The sequence below is a fragment of the Oryza sativa genome, chromosome 10 (assembly GCF_034140825.1).
Source record: "Oryza sativa Japonica Group chromosome 10, ASM3414082v1".
Lineage (NCBI taxonomy): Eukaryota > Viridiplantae > Streptophyta > Magnoliopsida > Poales > Poaceae > Oryza > Oryza sativa.
Genome location: NC_089044.1, coordinates 9793590 through 9814079, shown reverse-complemented (window position 1 = coordinate 9814079; position 20490 = coordinate 9793590). Strand labels below are relative to the sequence as shown.

At 44.3% G+C, this 20490-nt stretch overlaps 2 protein-coding genes and 1 pseudogene across 5 annotated transcripts; all 3 read right to left on the bottom strand.

Moving 5' to 3' along the window:
- Window positions 1–488: 488 nt before the first annotated feature.
- Window positions 489–1518, bottom strand: LOC107279071 (uncharacterized; annotated as a pseudogene).
- Window positions 1519–8381: 6863 nt separating this feature from the next.
- On the bottom strand, window positions 8382–10789 carry LOC4348336 (uncharacterized). The gene is made up of 2 exons (XM_015759314.3): window positions 9456–10789; window positions 8382–9353 (listed from the first exon to the last, which is right to left on the bottom strand). The coding sequence occupies exons 1-2, from the start codon at window positions 9592–9594 to the stop codon at window positions 8602–8604; spliced, it is 891 nt and encodes a 296-aa protein (XP_015614800.1). The 5' UTR covers window positions 9595–10789; the 3' UTR covers window positions 8382–8601.
- A 302-nt stretch (window positions 10790–11091) lies between these two features.
- On the bottom strand, window positions 11092–16906 carry LOC4348335 (uncharacterized). Of its 4 annotated transcripts, none has more exons than XM_026020845.2 (7): window positions 16733–16906; window positions 16496–16631; window positions 15044–15371; window positions 12166–12648; window positions 11995–12054; window positions 11842–11906; window positions 11092–11528 (listed from the first exon to the last, which is right to left on the bottom strand). In XM_026020845.2, exons 3-6 carry the CDS (start codon window positions 15254–15256, stop codon window positions 11901–11903), a joined length of 762 nt encoding a protein of 253 aa, XP_025876630.1. In that variant the 5' UTR covers window positions 15257–15371; window positions 16496–16631; window positions 16733–16906; the 3' UTR covers window positions 11092–11528; window positions 11842–11900. The 4 variants fall into 4 exon arrangements, with proteins under 4 accessions (XP_025876630.1, XP_066161073.1, XP_025876632.1 ...); XM_066304976.1 differs by having other exon boundaries at window positions 11092–11521; XM_026020847.2 differs by having other exon boundaries at window positions 16500–16631.
- Window positions 16907–20490: the final 3584 nt, after the last annotated feature.

Below are 20490 nucleotides of genomic sequence, written 5' to 3'. Positions count from 1 at the left end.
TATTGAGCCTCAGGGGGCTGGTATATATAGGAGTACATGGGGAGGAGATAAGGAAGGATTACAGATATGGAAGGAGTCCACACAAATCAATCCTATCCTAATATGACTCTAACTACCATATACTCTAACATCCCCCCGCAGTCCAAGCGTGAGCAGCGTGGACACTTGGAATGGAGAAGAAAACGGCAAGAGTGCTCAACACGGATGATAGCCCTTTGTGCCGTTGTCGACATAGCCAAAGCGATGGATGCGAGGGAGCCGTGGTCGATGAAGTCGTGCGTAGAGTAGCCGTGGTCGTTGTAGCCGAAGTCAGGAAGCTGATGTCAAGGTAGCCGAGCCACAGGGAGCGCATGAGGCGCCGTAGAGTGGTCGTGGACGCACGGGAGGGCGTCGTGGACCAAGGTGTGTGAGGATGCACCGGAGATGAAGACGGTGACACAATCGCGGCAGTCGTTGAGGAAGATGACGCCGAAGAGCCAATGTAGTCGAACCGTGAAGGACGAGACGTCACACAAGGTTTGCCAGACTCCGGGACAACTCGGGACGAACGCGCGCGCCAGTGTTGCCAATATCGCGCGGGCGAGACAGGGGACCACCATGAATCATATCCCAATGTCGGAGGAGACTAGCAGAGAAGGCCTCCAAGACGATTGCGGCACGAGAACGGCGTAGAGGGAGAATTGCCGGAGCAGCATGCGGTTGTTGGAAAAGAGCGAAGTGTAGTCGAGGAAGATACGGCGACGCTGGCGATGAGTCATGCTGGATGAAGTAGAAGGCGAAGTAGCGGGACCAATGGCCTGGACGGTGACGTCGGTAGCCATGTAGAGGTAGCTGGACCACCGGCCTAGAGTGGCGACAATGGCAGCTTGGAGATGCGGCGGCGATGCTCGAAGTAGACGAAGAAGACTCTGAGCGGCTGATGATGACCAGTGCAGACGACGAGGTTGTCGATGTGCGAACGGCAATGAAGATGACAGGGGCAACGCTGTGACCCGAAGGGGCAACACAGGTGCAGCTCGATGTCGATGCAGCAGCGAGAACTCCACCGGCGGTGAGGCCACGCTGAGGAGGGCGCCTCTCAGCATTCCAACAACCAGTAGAGGTGGACCACAGGCGGCGACACTGCAGCCCGAGAGGGCGACGCAGCGGCAACCCAAAGCTTGATGACGTAGACGTGTGCTCGATGACGATCGGTTGTAGAAGTCGTTGTAGCCGGGCGCTTGAACGGGTGATCAAGCCGAAGATGCGCGAGGCGGAATGATAAAGTCAAAGCTGAGTCGATGCCGATATCGGAGACGCGCGGATGTCGACGAGGCGGTGGGCGACGCAAACCCAAACTCTGTTCGGAAAAAAAAATTGATACAGTAGCATGCAGTAGTCCACAGTAGAAGCCAAACTCCACGTCTTCCATGGTCCATGGACCAAGTTCACACAGTCCTGAGCCCATGAATAACTTGCTCATCCCCAATCTCTCACTTCATTGGCATGGAGCAGACGAACAGTCAACGCGTCCACCATCTCCGAGAGAGACAGAGCGGGGGGAGGGAGAGCGCCAGGCGGTGGGCGTTGAGGCCGGCGAACGGATGGGAGGCGCTGGTGGAGACGTGCTGTCGGCGCAGCCAAGGAGACAACCTCGAGGTGAGCAGCCGAGGCCGGCAGCCCGGCGGACAGCAGAAAGCGGCACCCCGTCAGCCAGGCCGGCGACCGAAGGCGGAGGGCGTGCGGCTGCCAGATGGTTGCGACCGCACCTCGACCGCACCTCGACCGCAACGACGACGACCTCCAGATGACGACTGCCAGATGGTTGCGTGGATGGTGGAGGGGGCGTCGACGGTGAACGGCGGCCTGCAGGCGTAGGCGGCCGCCGAGGAGGAACCGGCAGGGATGTGTCCCCCCGTACTCTGTGCCGCGCCAACGACACCGCGACGACCATAGCAACACCGGCGCCCGGACGAAGCTTGATGAAGATGGCGCCGGTGGCGTCGGGGCGGCCTTGCCCTAGGTGAGGCCGACGACCAGCGGGCGGCGCGGCCTACCGGCGACGTCAGGGTGCTGGTGGAGATCAGGTCGGCCATGCCCTCCAGATCGGCGACGACGATGTGGATGGTACGATGCTACTGACTTCTTCACAATGACGCGAAGACGACTCGACGATGCCGAGGAGATCGAGATCGATCTCGGCGGCGAAGCACGACGAGAAAAAAAAACGAAAAACGGGTGGCCGCCCCCAGGAGATCGAAACCCTCCCGGGGGCGATGAGCGGAAGCGTGAGAGAGAGGCGACTAGATCGCCCGCTCTGATACCATGTTGGATAGTATGGGGAAAGAGGATACTGCGAATATTGGACATATTGTATTGAGCCTCAGGGGGCAGGTATATATAGGAGTACATGGGAGGAGATATGGAAGGATTACAGATATGGAAGGAGTCCACACAAATCAATCCTATCCTAATATGACTCTAACTACCATATACTCTGACACTAACCACACATCCTCCCAAAATAAGGTATGTTTTCCATTCCCTACTTTTCTCTCCATGAACAACTGCAGCCACTTCTTGCCAGCATGAAGTCCCTTCCAGAATTGAGAACCCCCAATTGAAGAACTGCTAAAGAAACTTCTACCATCCCTCAGGTACTTCCTTTTCAGCACTTCACAACTCATGTCCTTAGAGTTATTTTCCAGCTTAACAATCCATTTGCATAACATTGCTGTATTCATCAGCCTTGTGTCAATGAAACCAAGCCCCCCAAAATCTTTTGGTTTACAAAGGGCCTGCCATTTCAGCATATGGTATCTCTTCTTTTGCCAGTAAAATCTCCCCCTAATTGATTCCATCTTCTTATGGAACTCCTCAGGAAGATGATAGAACCCCATAGTGTACAAAGCAATGCTGGTCAGGCAAACATTAATCCTTATCTCCCTCCCACCATAGAAAAGGTGTCTGTTGATGGTCGTTATCGATCAGTTTTACCCGTCGATATTATCAAAATAAAGGAGAACTAGTTATGCTTGCAATGTGTATTTGTGTTAGAATAAGTTATATTCCACTAGCACTAGGCTTTCTAACCTCTTGCAGAGAATAACACAAAATGGAGGAGAATTGGCAGCAAAACGGACGATCAATCAAACGAACGCTATCGAGAATCAGACTTATGGATGAATGGGCCAAGAACACAGAATTGCCACAATCCAATAGGCCCAAAATTTGTTGTTCTGAATAAGGGAAGAGATAAGAAGGCCGCCAGCCGAGATTGAGCTGGTTTGGCCTAGCCCATGGTTCGGCCGAACCATGCAGCCGTTCGATGCAGGGTTGGCGCTGGATGGTCTGGATTGCTTCCCTATGGCGGTTGGAGGGTATTACCGATCTTTCCAACCGCCATAACCGTCATTGCCATGCTATAAAAGGAGCTCTCATCCTCCATTTCAACACACACCTTAAGCAAGAAGATTCATATATACATTCTCTCAAGTTTAGTATAGTCTCCAGAATATAGTGGAATAGAAATAGAATAGAATCTTCAGTTCTCGGAGTCTTCAGAAGAGTTCGGGTATGGCTCTAGCAGCTTTTCCTTCTTTTGTAAGACTTGCAATATTTATAGAATATTCTTCTCAATATATTTACGATACTTTACTTCACTCTGACTATTTGAGTACCTACTTTATGAGATATTATTCGAGATATAATTGTTTAGCTAGCTTTCTCGGGAGATGGAATGGTGTGGGTATAATATTCATTTATATCATTACTTTAAGTCACGACAGTGATTGTAGAGTAGTATTTGGTAGCATAAGCGAGGTGCTTAAGCTATTGAATATCATTATTTGGGGTTATATGTCATGGGCTTTGGGCCAAGAGTCTTAGGCTCATTAGATAGAGTTAGGGTTTGTTAGGATTAGATTAAGGAGATTAAGGAGTCCTCCATCTATATAAGGAGCAATCCTATCCCAGGTCAGTTAGACATTAGATCAAGATTTATCTCAGTGCCCATCGGCCTGCCTTCTCAGTGCAACGGAGAGCGTCGCGCTGTTTAGGTTCAGGACTGTTCCTTGTTATTTCATCTACTATAATCCAATCTATTCCTATTCATCTCGATTCTTCTCCACATAATCCTTGCTCGTGACAACTTGGTATCAGAGCTTCGGTTTCGTGCCCATGGGTTCCGAGATCGTTGCGGTTCCTGACACCTTTGCGCCAACATCAGCAATGACCTTGCCGAGATTTCGAAGAGGCTGATGGACTTGGCAGAGCAAGTCCAGGCTTTAGTGGCTCTATCAGCCGAGCAGGCCATGTCTCTCGGAGCCACCGAGCGATCTGACCGGCAGGTCGTGATGTTCCTGCGACCACGGCAGCACAATTTCAAGCGTCGGTTGCGAGGTGCCAGCTCGAGGAAGAAGATGAGCCGCCTCGCGGTCAATTTCAAGCCAAAGATGGCTGCCCCTCGCGGTCGTCTGCCAGGAGCTCTGCTGCTCATCTTGGCGGAAACAAGATCTGGTGGCGTGGTGTTGGGGATGGCATCAACGACAGCTCCTCTGCCCAAGCCGCCGGTATCTACTGTGGGGAAACGGTGTGCTTCATTAACATCTAAAAGAACAAGGCCGACAGAACCAGGTCATGGGAGATCCAGCCTATCCAGCACTCGATCACACCGCTGGGCCTGGCGATGGCGTCATCGCCGTTGGCGCCCTCGACGGAGGCAGCGAAGACGACGGCGAGTTCCACTTCGACGGCGACACAACACGGCTTGGGCGTTCGGTTCTCAAGCGCAATTTCTAGGAGATGTGACGCGGTTTCCGCAGTTAGCGGCGCAAATTTCGCTGACGGTTGGAGCAGAGCCATGGGAGGCGGAGCAGTTTCTTTGAGCGCCTGGTTTGGCACGATCTACTCGCGAACCGCGTGCTTCGCGGGGTTGGCCCATTTCGTGCGCTCGATGGGTAGAGGCGTGGAGGCGGCACAGATCGCGCCAAGTCCAAGCGCTAGAAGTTTGCAGCTCGTCGCTCGTAGCGGCGTGGTCTCCGGAAGAAAAGGGAGATATGGTTTCTGTCCTCTCCTGGTTGGGCTGGTTGGTTTCCATGTTGGCCCATACGTAAAGGTGGATCATTATCATATTTTGGGCCAAGGATTTTTGGTCAAGGCCTCCGTCGGAATCTACTGGTGGGCTGTTCTGGTGGTCAATTGGACTGGAGATTGGGTTACTATTCGAGCCCTCCTTTCACTCAAGGTTCTTGGGTGGGGTCCTCCTGTGCATGCTGCTTGCATAGTAGCCTGGCAATAACAATGAATTTTGTTCTATTTTCGTCCATAATAACAGCAAGCCAAGATGTAAAAGGCTTGAAAGTCTTTGTTTAGGTTATGGTACTTCGTTTGAGTCTAGCAGGGTGTGCTGCAGCTCGAGGACGAGCTGCTCAAAAAGAGGGGAGTAATGTCATGGGCTTTGGGCCAGGAGTCCTAGGCTCATTAGATAGAGTTAGGGTTTGTTAGGATTAGATTAAGGAGTCCTCCATCTATATAAGGAGCAATCCTATCTCAGGTCAGTTAGGCATTAGATCAAGATTTATCTCAGTGCCTATCGGCCTGCCTTCTCAGTGCAACGGAGAGCGTCGCGCTGTTTAGGTTCAGGACTGTTCCTTGTTATTTCATCTACTATAATCCAATCTATTCCCATTCATCTCATGCTATGAATATGCCGAGGTGGGCCGTTGATGGTGACAGCTCAATACGGGTATTCCTCCACGCGTGTATATAATCCAAAGTTACTTTCCTGGGGAGGGTACTCCTCCGTATTTAACCCCGGTTGGATGACCATGACGGGTTGTCGTAAGGAACTCGGCAATCAGGGGTGGTCTCTCGAAACACCAGGAGGGCATCGTAAGAGGGGTATTGGTTATATGATTATATAGTAGATAATATTGACTGAAGTGTATGTATGTATATTAGAAGTATAGGAAATGATTATTTTCTTATTCTTTCCATTTAGCCTAGAATTAGTATATATGAGAATAGTGAATGCTTCAGCTTTGTGTCACCCTACCCTTTGAATTGAACTAACCCCTGCTTAGACTTTGATTATTACAAGTAACATATAAATATTAGCTTGGTTTTCTCTATTATAATCTTCCCATGGGATTAAACAAATACGATACCCTTGGAATATTCTCGGATAAAATGCTACAATAGAATATCCGTGCGTTTGCGGATGAAATCTGTAACCATAATATACTACGAGTATTTCTGCGCCATTGCTGGGAATTAGATTTCTAGTATTATCGTTAAAAAATACCAACAGTGTCCACTTTGCCAGCTATCCATCCTTTTCTCAACTTTTTGCATGATTGGTAACAACTCCCTCTTAGTCACCTTATCTTTGCTCATTGCCAACCCCAAGTAAATCAAGGGCCAACTAATCGTTATATGCACTGTGCACACATGCCTCGTAAGCAATATGGCTTGATGATTAGTGGATAATGGCTTATATATAAAACTTACATACATGAGGATCAGTGAGGATTTACGATTGATATTTTAGGCCAGGATTGACCAAATATATTGTATAGTATATATTGTGTTTGTATCTAAGTAATAAATTTAAGAGTGTGTTCTAAAGAGCTTATAGGATTAGATACTCCCTTATTTGTAGCGAGCACGTTTCTCGAACAGCTAAACGGTATAAAAAAAGTTAACAAATAAATAATAATATTACTTATTAAATCATAACATTAAAATTATTAATAGTATAGTTAATAAAAAATAGCTTTCCTTATTTTTTATGAATAATGTGGTAGTGCACTAATATTTGTCAAGTTATTTTTATCTTTTTTAGTAATTTTTTAATTATTAGGTATATGATTGGTAGAGTGTAATTATGATAATTTAATAATATTATTCCGATATAACAGTATTTTCTTATAGTAGGGAGCGAATCATTTTTGCAATGTTACTCACAACTGGAGTTGTTTTTATTTTTCAAAATGCAATTCTAATTTAACAATACATGTCATTAAGTGACATACAATTATATAATTATATAATGTATATTATTCATTTATTTAGATATTTTATGAATATTTCAATGATGTGCGTATAGTACAATACAACTCAAAAATAAATATATTTGTACAACTATGGGTTGGAATTATTAATGTGGTTTTTATCTTATGTGAGTGAAAAAAGGAAAATGAAAAGAAATGTGGGGACGTGGGGCCCTACATGCAAGTACATACTCCGAACTATATGGGCTGGAATATGAATTTTGTTTTTTCTCATGTGTTAGTGAAAAAGAAAAAAAAGAAAAGGGGGCGTGGGGCCCACGTACAAAATATGTACGTACATGCACGTACACGTACGGCGCATGTGTGGATTTTTAAAGATAATAAATCTATTTGACATTTTCTATGCTATATATCTAACGGTTAAAAATAATGGATCCACCAGATTAAATGAAAACCAACTAGTTCACATTTGCTTAATTCTTCTAATTTATTAGAGTGCCATGTGGCGACGTAGGAGAGTTTGTAGAGGTGCCACGTGGTGGCTTAGGAGCGTTCATAGGAAGTTTAATGGACTTTTAGTATATAATAGATAGATAGATACTCCCTCCGTCTCATAATATAAGGGATTTTGAGTTTTTACTTGTAGTGTTTGACCACTCGTCTTATTAAAAAAATTTGGAATTATTATTTATTTCTTTGACTTACTTTATTATCGTAAGTACTTTAAGCACAACTTTTCGTTTTTTATATTTACATAAATTTTTTGAATAAAACGAGTGGTCAAACACTACAAGCAAAAATTCAAAATCTCTTATATTATGGGACGGAGAGAGTAGATAGATAGTACATCCAATGTTGTTTGTTTTTGTATCCTCTTTCTGAGGCTCGTAGTCCCGGCCTTGGATTATGGGTAAAATATATAGCCCATGTGCAGCCCAATTAAGTTCCTAGCATAGTGGCGGAGCAGATGAACCTCTCATAAGACGTGTTTGTTTCTATACAACCCCCCCCCCCCCCCCCCCGGGTCATGGACGAGCCTCTTATCTCCAAGGATAGCAAGTCACTTCACACAAATTCTTCTTACTCTTGGATCTAGATGCAGGTGAGCTCCAAGTTGCTCAATGGTGTTTGGCAAAGCGAGCACCATTCAGTTGGAAGTTTGAGGCTTTTGAATGGTGTTTGAGGCTCCAAGTTGCTCAATGGTGTTTTGTTACGTGAATTAAACATTTGAGTTTATCGGTACAAACTTGCCAATATTTATGTAGAAATTTTAAAATGAGTGGTAGAATGTATTGAAAATTTGACATTCTAAGCTGAAATTTCTAAAATTGAAAGAATTTTGATTTGAAAGTTAAGGCTTTAATTATAAAGTATGAAGTAGTGTATGCGTTGGAGACGAGAAGGGCATCGAGGTGTGTTCGCGTAGTGGTGGGCAAAACGATAAGAGTACAAGATACAGAGTATACAAATACAACCCTCTTTAAACCTACCGTGATGACTAAAAGCCTAAAATCATTAATCTGAAAGGAGTAAATACTTTACTTGCGAGTTAATTAAGAGATTAATTAATTAATTAATTACATAATGGTCACCCTTGAGAAGTAATCAGTCACCACACCCTCCTCTCTCCGACGAGGCCCTGCACCTCCTCCCAGAGTCCGCCCTTGACGACGGTGGCGAGGCCCAGCACGGCGGGGCTGCACGCCGCCACGCGCCACAAGCCCGCGCGCACCTCGTCGCGCAGCTGCTCCCTCTCCCACCCGCAGAAGCCGTCGAAGAAGCGGAAGTCCCTCACCCCGACCACGCCGCGCTTCACCAGCTCCGCCGCGCACCCCACGCTCTCCCGCGTCCCGTAGTGCACCCCGGGCATCACTTCGTCGAACAGCCCCGTCCTCCCCACCACGTCCCCCGCCGCCGCCGCCCGCGGCCCCAGCAGGAAGAAGCACTCCTCCAGCGGGCCACCGAAGAAGAGCGGCCGCCCCGAGAACGCCCCCGCGATGTCCGTCTCCGCGAACACCGCCTGCGCCTCCTTGATCGACATCAGCGACGGCCGGTTCAGGATCACGCCCACGGGGCCCAGCACGCCGGCGGACAGGAGGAGGACCACCGTGCGCTCGAAGATGTGCGACCCGTCCAGCTTCTCCGTCGCGATCAGCAGGCACCCCTTCTCCGGCTCCACTAGCGGGTGCGCCCACTTGTCGCCGATCTTCACCGGCTCCGGCGTCGTCGCCGTCGCCCTCACCGCCGCCACCGCCGGGTTCACGCTCTTCGCGTACTGCTCGTTGAAGTAGAGCTGCGCCCTGAACGACCGCCAGTCCGGGTCGATCGCCGGCGCCGCGCCCTCGCCGTTGTAGCTGCAGCCTGCACATGCCAATTGCCAAATAAACACACACATCTAATCAAACCCAACAAAACAAGAATCCATCAAAGAATCACCAACCAAACATGTGATCGATCACTCACAGGTGGTCACCGACGAGCTCGCCGCTCGCCGGCCGCCGAAGAGCACGTGCGGCCTGGCCTTCACGACGCCGGCCGGCGACGGCATCACCATGCTCTTCACCGGCGAGGCATTGGAGGTAAGGAAGCACGAGGTCTCCATTGCTAGCTGTGGTAGTGTACGCTACTAGTGAGTAATGTGTTTTGACAAGCTAAGTAAATAGGAGGAACCGGAAGCAGCTGCGCCACAAATCTCTCTAGCCATCGATCCAAGATTGGATATAGCTCGCTTTTTGGGGCTCTGTTCCGGACCAATGGCGGCGCGCGATGTGTCGTAACACAATAGCGACACGTGGACCGCAGCGGAGCTTGTGGCTGAGCAGCGGCTGCTCTGCTCAAAGTACATGGCTTGGTGAGAAGAGAGAATTCTTGGCTTGATGAGAAGAGAGAGAATTCTTGGCTAGAATGGATTAGGAGAATACGGACACAATGGACAGCAACTTGGAGCATGGTGGCTACAGGGACCAATGGTGTTTGGAGCTTAGCTGCGTCGACTAACCATTGCAGTTGTGAACTTGTGGTTGCTGAGCATTTGGAGAATTGGAGTGTGCTAATTTTCAGCTGGCAGTTCTGGATCAAGAGAATTCTTCAGAGCTATGTTACTGTCATATTGGCAAGAAGCTTTTGTGATCAGTGGTCACATGGACGGCGATCAGCTAACACCAAATAAGCAATCAACCGTTCGAATGATCTAATCAGGCAAGGAACGGTCGGTTTCCAAGTGAGAGAAAAAGCTAAGAGCAGACATCGAATTGAATGATCAACGGTCGAGATAAGAAGTTGATTGTGATGGCAAAACGTGCACCTTATTTCCACGCTATGATTGATTGGGACCGTTCGTTCATTCTGGGCTACAAGTTCTACACGTCTGGAATATTTAGCCATATTCAGTTCACCGTAACATTTCAGATTGGTAAAACAGTCCTTAAAAAATAAAGCAAACATCATTGGAGAGGAAGGTTGGAAGTTTCGAACTTTGTTTTCTCTGTTTTGTTGCTGCTAGATACCGTTCGGAAGCCTAGTGCCTGGGGTTTATGTTTTGTTGCTTGAAACCTGTATTGCGAGTTTAAATGCTCAGACTACATAACTTTGTGGCTGCAAATATCCTGCAGGGTGTAGAGGCCGGGTTTTTTTCAAATCCATTATCTAAAATATCATTCTCTTAGATGTGTATTCCCGACGAGTAATCAAAATATTTAAGCTTGGAAGCCCATGGCAATGCATGTGACTAGAGGGATAACTGGATTACTGAAACAAGACCTCCAAATCTTCATAACAATTGGTGTCTTAAGACAGCCACTAACTAGTCAAATAACTATACAACCAAACATCAGATTAGGTTATGACGGACCTATCATTCCGACAGGGAAAAAGGCGTCCAAGGCGTAGTTAAGAGAGAACATGTCAAGATAGATTCTAGTACTAGCCATGAAGATTTGAGATATTGTATCTACAATTCTACATAACTCCAGCCACGAAAACTTTGGAGAGAAAATCAGAACTGCGGACATCATATAAGCAGCAGAATTCCCTTATGTCTGCAATCCTTAGAGGATTCATGTCTCAAAATGAAGAATTGTTGGTTGAACAGACAAACAAATATCAAAGGTACATTGCAATAAATTATGATATTTGAACTATACAAACTAAAAGCAAAATTATGACCAAAGAAAACTGGAGAAGACAGAAGAGTGATAACCAGAAACTGTCTTACTGACCAGATAAAATTTCCAGAGCAATTCAAGCTAAAGCATGCAAGATACCATCATCCAAGCAAGGATTTTTTTTTATTTCTACATGATTTGCAACAAAAAATAAGACAACTAGTGTAAAGAGAAAACTATGTACATCAGCAGGTTAAAGACCTGTTTGGTTCCAGCCAAGTTTGTTTCTTTACTGAATGACAGCACGCCACAGTTCAGCTGCAGTACCTCCCGTTTCTTTGCCCAAAGTGTGGTGCTCAAATCCTTGGCTGCACTTGTGGCATGACACACACATGGGGACAACTGGGAAGATGTTCCTGAAGTATGCTATAACCTTGCAAAACGAATAAGCTTAGAGTTAACACGACCCTTCCTCTAAGGATGCTAAATGGTAAAGCCACGCACAGCCTAACAAACAGATATAGAAATAGAATCATTCAACAGAACCCTGACTGTAAAGGCAAAGCAATACACCAGCAAAATTATGATGATTTAAGCCTATAAGGCATATGGACATATAATACTACACTCATCTGAAAAACTAAACTATAACATTTTACGCTCCAAGCATGCAGGACTCGTGACCAGTTTACAATCGATTAAAAGAAAATGACTGGTGAATCTGAATTACATAAAACAGGACTTACCGGTTCAACCATAAGCTTCAAGTATCTTTATTCATCACTTGTGTTCAGATGATCCAGTATCAGCACTGTGCATTTCATAGAAGGAACAAAGAGTTAGTTGGTATCACAAAAGTACAGCATATACCATATTGCACTATGGTCGGAGGCTCATACATTTTGCTCTAGTTTGCTATTGCTTATTCCATCACCATCAGATGACATTTCCTTGTGAGGCTGAGAATTAAACATGTCGATTAGTATTTCAGAGGAAAATGAAATCAAAATACTTGTTATAAACATATAGCCATGTAAGTTGCAAGCAGTCATTAACAGAGAAGTACATACATTTCCAATTGTTCCGTTGGTTTGACTTCCAGAGAAAGTGTCACTGCTTGGTTGGGCAATATTGCTATTAAACACATTTGGTTCATTGTTTCTGCTTCCAGAACCTGCGTTGCCATTTGGTCTGGGATTTCTATTACCTGTACATTGATTGCCAGTGGCAGGTCTTGCATTGTTTCTATTACCAAGAATCTCCAGCTTTTTTGCCTTGTGTTTTTTTCCTCCAATATGGGCACCAAAATTAAATTCTGTAACACAATCCACCTTACAAATTTTGCACCAAAAGGAAGGTATCAAATTTGGCCTGGGGGCCTGCAAAGCCTGTGAAGGATGCTGTAGAACTTTCAACTTTTTCTTTGAGGGGTACCAATTTGCTGGTGGTCTTTGTACAGTGGAACCAACAAAACATGCCTGTGGTGAGGGCATATAGCTGTCATGGGCTGAGTTCCTCATTGACAAATCAGGTGATGAACCAGATCCAACCTCCTGGAAGTTTTTTTTTTTAAGGACATGTTAACACCAATTTATTTCTGTAAAGTAATGTAGCAAGGTACGATGAACAAAAGACGTAGCAACAATAGCGCATGGTCTTTCATGATTCTGGAGAATAATAAGAGTAAATTTCATAAAACTACAGGTATTTTGATCAAACTATCGTAAAACTACAGATTTAAGGCGTTGTATCACAAAACTACAGATTTAGCATCATATTTATCACAAAACTACAGAATTAAGGTTAAGTATCACAAAACTGCATATTTAATATTGAAGTTATGACAAAACTACAGGTTTTAGAGTTTAAATCCTTAGCACCATTATTATGCTAGAGCTATAAACATTACTGTTTTGTAACTAAATTGATTCTAAACTTGTAGTTTTGTGATAATTTAGTTACTAAACATGTAGTTTGACACTTCATCTAAAATGTGTAGTTTTGTGATACACCGAGTTAAATCTACAATTTTGAAATTTAGTAATTTGATCATAGTATCCGTAATTTAGTGAAATTTAGTAATTTACTCTAAAATATATGCTTGTATACATAGCCCTAGAAGAGCAAATGCAAAAGAATATTTAAAATCAGAAATTCAGAATGCAGAGGCATCAACTTTACAAGGGATTGAGTCAACATCCAAGTGTACATCTAATGAAAAGTCATTCAGAATCATTATTTTGAGGGTTATTTAGATGTTTTCCATATTCCCATTGTAAAGTGAATGCATCAGACTAATGGATATGCCACTGCAAATATGCTCTCGTGGCATCTAACACCACAATGTGCTTTTTTTTCATCCTCATTCCTCTATTCCTCCTTTGTGCTTCCTTGCCTCTAGCTATAGCAACCACCACTGTCACACCTTAACCACTGGCAAGCTCAGTTCTCCTACTCCTTCCCTCTAGTTCCCGCTTGGCCATGTGATGTAATATCAGCCCACATAGGTGAGCGGCGAGGTCATTCGACCTCTTTGGGATTACCATTCAAAGATGTCAAATTTTGATGAGGAAACATTCTAGCGGTATACTGGTATCAATAACTAAAATAATCATTAGTTTCATGGTTACATGATAAAGGAAATCCTGGATAGTGATGCATGCTACAAAATGAAATTTGCAATTGTCCTGTATATTAGAACATAGTATAGAGGGTTAAGTCTGATTTAACCCCCTCAAATATCACAAAATTTTGATTTACCACCCTCAACTCCTAATACCGGACGTTTTACACCCATCAACTTTTTAAAACCGGGCCAAATACATCCCCCTGCCCAAATCAAAAGTGGTTTAGTCCTATGTGACATACACATGTTTATATGGGACCCACTGTCAGCCACTATTCATCTTCTTCCTCCTCCTAACCCCCCCCCCCTGTTTGTTGAGCTTCAAACAGTGCAGCCGTAGACCTCCAAGCTTCTCAAAAGCCACTGCTGCGGCGCTGCCATCCTGCTGCTCCTGTGCCTCCGCTAGCATGCTGCTGTACTCGTTATTTGTATGTATGGCCACTAGCCGCTTTCAGATTTATGCTTTCCTATTGAAGAATTTGGGGAGTCCTTTGTTGGCTCCTAGGTACAGAATTTTTTTTTTATTCTTTAGTTTCTTGTCACTTAATTGCCCATTTAAAATTGTTTTCCTGTCCGTTAGTTAGTTTGTTGGTTTGTCCGACCCATGATTTTTATTACAAATTGAGGATCAGTGCAACCTTGATGAACCAAACGATGCATGCTGTGCAGTTCACATAATCACATGCAGCTCACTAGAGTAGGAAAAATTTTGAGAAGCGGATATGCGGAAGATCTGCGGCTGCACTGCTCCAAGCTCAACAAACAGAAAGATGGGGAGAGAGTTGGGAGGGAGAAGATGAATAGGGGCTGACAGTGGGCCCCATATGAACATGTCTATGTTACATAGAACTAAACCACTGAGGGGTGTCTTTGGTCCGGTTTAAAAAGTTGATAAGTGTAAAACGTCGGGTATTAGAGTTGATGGGGTAAATCAAACTTTGGTGATAGTTGAGGGGCATAAATCGGACTTAACCCTATTATAGAGCTGCATGGTTTAGAACCTAACCATAGGTAAAACTACAAAACAACAACTCAAGTATATACCTTTAATTACATAGGGATAACACAACCGATCAAACTGCACTAACACCAAGAGGGAAAGCTACTTTCTCATTAAAATTACAGGGTAGACTACTCTCACTTTATTCTATTAGCGAAGAAAACATCTGATTGTGAAATTTTCAAATATCTTCTATTGGTCAGCTTAGTAGGCTAGTTGCATTTTTCTAATCCAGTCATAGAATGTTTGCTACGAAGTTATACTGAAAGCCATCAAATCAGAAACTTACATTCAACCGTCAAAAAAAAAAAAAGAAACTTACATTCAGCAATGCAGGGGATCCATTAAGGCCAACCAGCAGATGTGGATGACTCCTTTCAATTTTTTGCCGATACTCCAACTCCCTCTTAAGAGCTTCTTCACATGTGATAGTAGGACATGATGATGTATTAGATTTGTGCATGCCTGAAGGTAACAAATAGCACCTATTTGGAAGTGCCAGTTGTATGTCAGCTAACAAAGTATCCCCTTCCATGCCATAGAATCGTCAAAAAATGTGCTGACTTTCAACATTTATAACCAAAGGTATTTCACCACTTTCTGAAGGTGTGCTTATATGGTCCAAAGCTGCATTTTGTGGAATCATCGATCTGCCATAATATAATAACACGATGAAATCAATACCGTATTTGGACTCAGACCAAAAAAAAAGGAAAACGTATATTATCAAGCATCCATGAGATAATTTTGAAAAATGGAGAAAAGAAATTAATGCTCAATTTCATAGCACCAGACCAATCCTAGGTTGAATAGCTTTGTTAGGAAATGGCAATAAGAAAAGGGCAAAATCATTTAAATTTGCTACAGCAAATTTCAACATATGTTGTATTTTGTTAACAGGTAAATTTAATTTAGCCAAGAGTCAAAACAGCCATGGAAGGTAAAGAAAATCTATAGCCTGCCATGTGGGTGTTCATATCCATAATACATGACTCAGTTAACAGAGATATTAAACACTCAAAAACATTGGCAATTTGGCTACGCATTCTTAATTCAATGTTCCATTCATCCATTGATTTTCTTTATAAGGTATATTTTATTTCAAAAGTCAAACATCTTTTGATTTTGGCCAGAAATTAGCCAAATTACAAGTAGTACATTAAAGATATAACAATAGATTCATATTTTAAAGAGGTTTCACAGAAAATTGGTTTTATAGCTAGTAGGAATGTATTTTATAGCTAGTAGGAATGTAAATCTTGAAGACTTTGTAAAATTAATACATGCCTTATCCCTTATAAAGAAACAACAAAGGTTGGATACAATGATGAACGCAACAGAAATATGATTAAAGAACAGATTGTATGGAGAACACAAGTACAAAAGTGGATCAACATAGCATGGTTGAATCCAAGCAATTGTAGAAAAGGCAAAATCAATTAATCAAATGAATAATTCAGGAAACAAGCACCCTTCAGCAATCGGCAGCTGACTTTTTCAAAACACTACATCTTCATCCAGTCCTATACCAGTATTTGGATCTTCTTACACTTAAGATGTCATATACAGATAGGTAACGAAAGAACTTGTTCATGTATGGTCCATGTCAGAATAGATGAAAGCCCATGAAATTTTAGTTAGGAGATCAGAAACAAAAAAACATCAAGCAAGTTATAGATAATTATTTTTGACTTTATTCTTCAATAATACTAGTATGGCATGGCATATCTATTGACACACAAAGGCCAGAAGTGAATTTAAGCGCCATCCTGACCTACTTGAAGGCAGGGGCGGATCCAACTTGGGACATGGGGGCTCAGTTGAACCCCCAAACTTTTGGGGGAATGAACAAACTGTCACTTGTATTAAGGTTCAAGTCTCTGAAATTAAGAGAAGGGCTTCTTCCAGATCTAGAAGAGAAGCTAGGGTTAACGAAACGCAAGCAAATTCCAGGCAAAAGTAGTCCCGGTGGGAGAGAGAGATGAACCAGAAAGAGGATGTGGATGCTCACCGGATCCCCTCCCCTCCCCTCGCCTGCTCTACTCGCCAGATGGAGATCAGCGACCCTCCCCTCCCCTGCTCGCCGGATGGAGATCGGCGCGCCCTCCCCTCGCCTGTTCAGCCGCGAGATGGCGCAAGGAGCGGAGGAGCCGAGACGCCGAGACGGGAGATTTTTGGGCTGTTTGGATGATTTCCATAGTTTACCACCAAATATAGTTAGTAAATTGTCGCATGCCCCATATTGCAGAGATATTTAACTATTTGCTATTTTTATAAATACTTCCTCCGTTTTATATTATATAAGAATTTTCAGCATTGCCCATATTCATATACTATATGCTAATGAAACTAGATATATATGTGTGCCTAGATTCATTAACATCTATATAAGCCTAGATTCATTAACATCTATATAAATATGGACAATGTTAGAAAGTCTTATAACTCGAAACGGAGGGAGTAGTAATTAAGAATTTACCACTAAACTAATATATACCATAAAGGGGCAATTTTGTTTCTGCCCCTATTTTAATGTCTAATATTGATTTTATACCTACATTTTAGTGTTTTCGTTTTTACCCTCACCTTTTTTTTTGAACTGAATGCCTGTTTTGCTCCTACTTTGGATGGTGAAATTAACGGTGTTAAGTAATTGACAAAATGACATTTATACCCTTTCATGTATATTCATTAATTGTGTTTTTGTCCCCATTTTATGCATGTAGCTTTAGAACTTTATTTTTGTGAGTATATTTAAAATTAAATGAAACACATTGACTAATATCTAAAGGGAACATATAATTACATTTTACAAAATGTTGTCAAAATTTTGTTTAAGTTCTATCAAAATACTGAAATTTTGTCAAAATTCCATCAAATTCAGAATCTGTCCAAATTGTTATATTAGTCAATGTGCGTCATCTAATTTTAAATATACTTCCAAAAATAAAGTTCCAAAGCTACGTGTATAAAATGGGGACAAAAACATAATTAATGTATATACATGAGAGGGTATAAATATCATTTTATCAATTACTTAACACTATTAACTTCACCATCCAAAGTAGGGGAAAAACAAGCATTCAGTTAAAAAAAGTGAGGGTAAAAATGAAAACTCTAAAAAATAGGGGTAAAATCAATATTAGACATCAAAGTAGGATAAAAACGAAATTGCCCCTACCATAAATGCATAAGGGCCCATATGTCATAGATTGAGTGGCAAAGCCTTACTTGCAACATCTTAAATGTGGCAATAAGTCAAACTACCTAGAAAAACTGTCGCAAGTTTTTTTGGTAAAACTTTCAAATCTAACTATAGTATAATTGTAATATAATTCCACTATAACTATTATATAACTTGTATATAAGTATTAAAATAATATATGCAACTTTATATCTAACTTATATAGAGTTTGTAGTTACACTACGACTATACTATAGTTACATTTGAAAGTTTTTTCCCCAAAAAAACATGCGACGGTTTTAAGCAATTCCGAAAGTTGAATGTCCCTACATTATAAGCCAATGACTAGCCTCATCCCATTGAGAAGAAGTTGAATCTTCCGCAGTGTAATGACCAGGAGAAGATTGCCTTCGCTACCCACCAGCTCTAGGGCCTCGCTTTTGCTTGGTGGGACAACTACATGTTTACCCGCCCAGCAGGAAGAGAAGTCACTTGAGCAGAGTTCCGGTGCAGTTTCAGGAAGGCGCAAGTTCTCGATGGAATAGTGGTGCAAAAGAAGAGGAAGTCCCGTGCACAAAAGAAGAGGAAGTTTCGTGCACTGCATCAAGGAGACATGACAGATACATAGTATCTGCATGAGTTCAACCGCCTTGCGCACTACGTCCCTAACGACCTGCACACCAATGCTGAGAGGTAGGAGAAGTTCATGTCTAGTTTTGATGATGAACTGACCGATCAGCTGATCTCTGCAGACTATACTGATTTTGAGAAACTAGTTCACAAGGCGATTCGTCAGGATCCAACTTCTCGTCCCACAACCACCATCCGCGTGCTATCCTATGTCCTTGCCTCGCCACCAGTTTGCCTAGGTCATGCCCACAACATCATGCACTCTAGCCGCTAGCTCCTGATAGGCGGGGCCCATCGACTTGCTCTCTATGTGACCAACATGTGGGTCTGCTTGTACAAAATACCTTATGAGCAGGGTCATTTTGTCTTTTCAAAATATTTTTCTTACAAAATTGGCAAGAGATAATAAAATAATGGTGCGGTGTGTTGTACTTCTCTGTTTCATATTATAACATTGTTGGCGGATGGCATGAGGCCCTTCGACCAAATCTGCCGAAACCCATGGCGAAGGCTATGGAGCAAGAACGGCGTGAGGCGAAGAGTCGTGCGAAGTGCCTTGCCAGGCCAGAGGCGTCTCAGGCAAAGGGTGCAAGGCGAAGACTATCTGCCGAAGGAAGACGACTTCGCCTTGGCAAGTTCGCCCCCACGAGGGCCAAAGAAGCCTTTCCGGCCCATCAAGCCTAGGGGCAATAGGGCCGGCGATCGCCAGACGGCCCATCAGGGGCCCATGAGCCCCTATATCATCATGTACCCCTGTAAATGTCCCTTTCATAAGGGTAATCATGTAAATTCCCCTGTATAACCTAAACCCTAGTAGTAAGAACCTGTAATGGGGATATAAATAGCCCCCTAGGACCATGTAACGGGGGAAGATCCCAAGGGAAATTCAAAATTTAATACACTTCGTTTTTCTAACCACTGTTGAGTAACCACGTCTTTCGACGTATGCGGTTGTCGTTTCGACAACAGCTGGCGCCGACCGTGGGGACCTCCGAGCGAAACCACTGAGAGTGAATGCCACCGAAGAAGGTCGTGAAGGAGAAGGTTGCAAGGCGGAAGGAAAGCAACGCCGCACCGGACATGGCCGCCGAGGAGGGAGCAGAGCATTCGGCGCCAGTGGCCGAAGATGGAGGAGGACCATCTGCTTCCACATCTGCGCCATCTCAAACGCCTTCGGCCCCTGCCGCCTCTGTGCAAGTGCCGAACGCGGCCGACGTGGCGAAGGCGGCTGCTGTGGCAAGGGCACTCCAGACCAGGGCGGAGATCCTTTCGACAAGCCAACTAGTGGTGCCCCAAGCCACTCCATCGCAGCCGGCGGCAGCCCCGACTGCGCTCGCCGCTATGCAGGCCCATGTCAGCCCTGACCCTGAGACACAAGCCGAAGCCGACATGGAAGCCATGCGACAGAACATGACACGGCTCCAAGACATGCTTCGCCAAATGCAAGAACAACAACAAGCATACGAGGCGGCAAGGCGGACCAAGGTCACGTCGGCTCCAATCCTTCAGTATTCGGCAGGTTATGTCCCGCCTCAAGTCCATCCGCAAGTGACGACCTAGCCCTATCCGCCTCAAGTCGCACAAGCGCCAATGTACTTCGCCGGGCAGCAATCGGCCGCAGTCGCTGCCCAAGTACACCATCAACCACCCGGCCAAGCGCCAAAAATAGTGGCGGAAGGGGCTTCGGCTCTGCAGGCGCAACTCCAAGCTTTTCTTCAGCAACTCAACCAACCCCACTGTATTTCAAGTACAACCCCATCGGCCCACCCGGAGGGGAATACAAGTCAAGGTGCGCCTAATTGGTTGCCACCGATTCAGCCGGGCCTGGGAGTTTCGCTGTGGAATCAAGGACCGCAGTTCGACTTCGTCAACGCTGTCCAGGCACCAACCGTTCGGCAGCAAGCTCCAACTCCAGGCTTCGGAACAAACCAAGCACCAATCCAAGCTGCCATGAC

Bases quoted from the DNA above. Each gene is read 5' to 3' on its own strand.
- LOC4348336 (XM_015759314.3), bottom strand. From the start codon at position 9,594: ATGGAGACCTCGTGCTTCCTTACCTCCAATGCCTCGCCGGTGAAGAGC. The intron at 9,354-9,455 runs GTGAGTGATCGA...TGGCATGTGCAG, and splicing joins GAGCTCGTCGGTGACCACCT to GCTGCAGCTACAACGGCGAG.
- LOC4348335 (XM_026020845.2), bottom strand. From the start codon at position 15,256: ATGGAAGGGGATACTTTGTTAGCTGACATACAACTGGCACTTCCAAAT. The intron at 12,649-15,043 runs GTAAGTTTCTTT...AAAAACTTCCAG, and splicing joins GATCCCCTGCATTGCTGAAT to GAGGTTGGATCTGGTTCATC. The intron at 12,055-12,165 runs GTATGTACTTCT...TTTAATTCTCAG, and splicing joins CCAACGGAACAATTGGAAAT to CCTCACAAGGAAATGTCATC.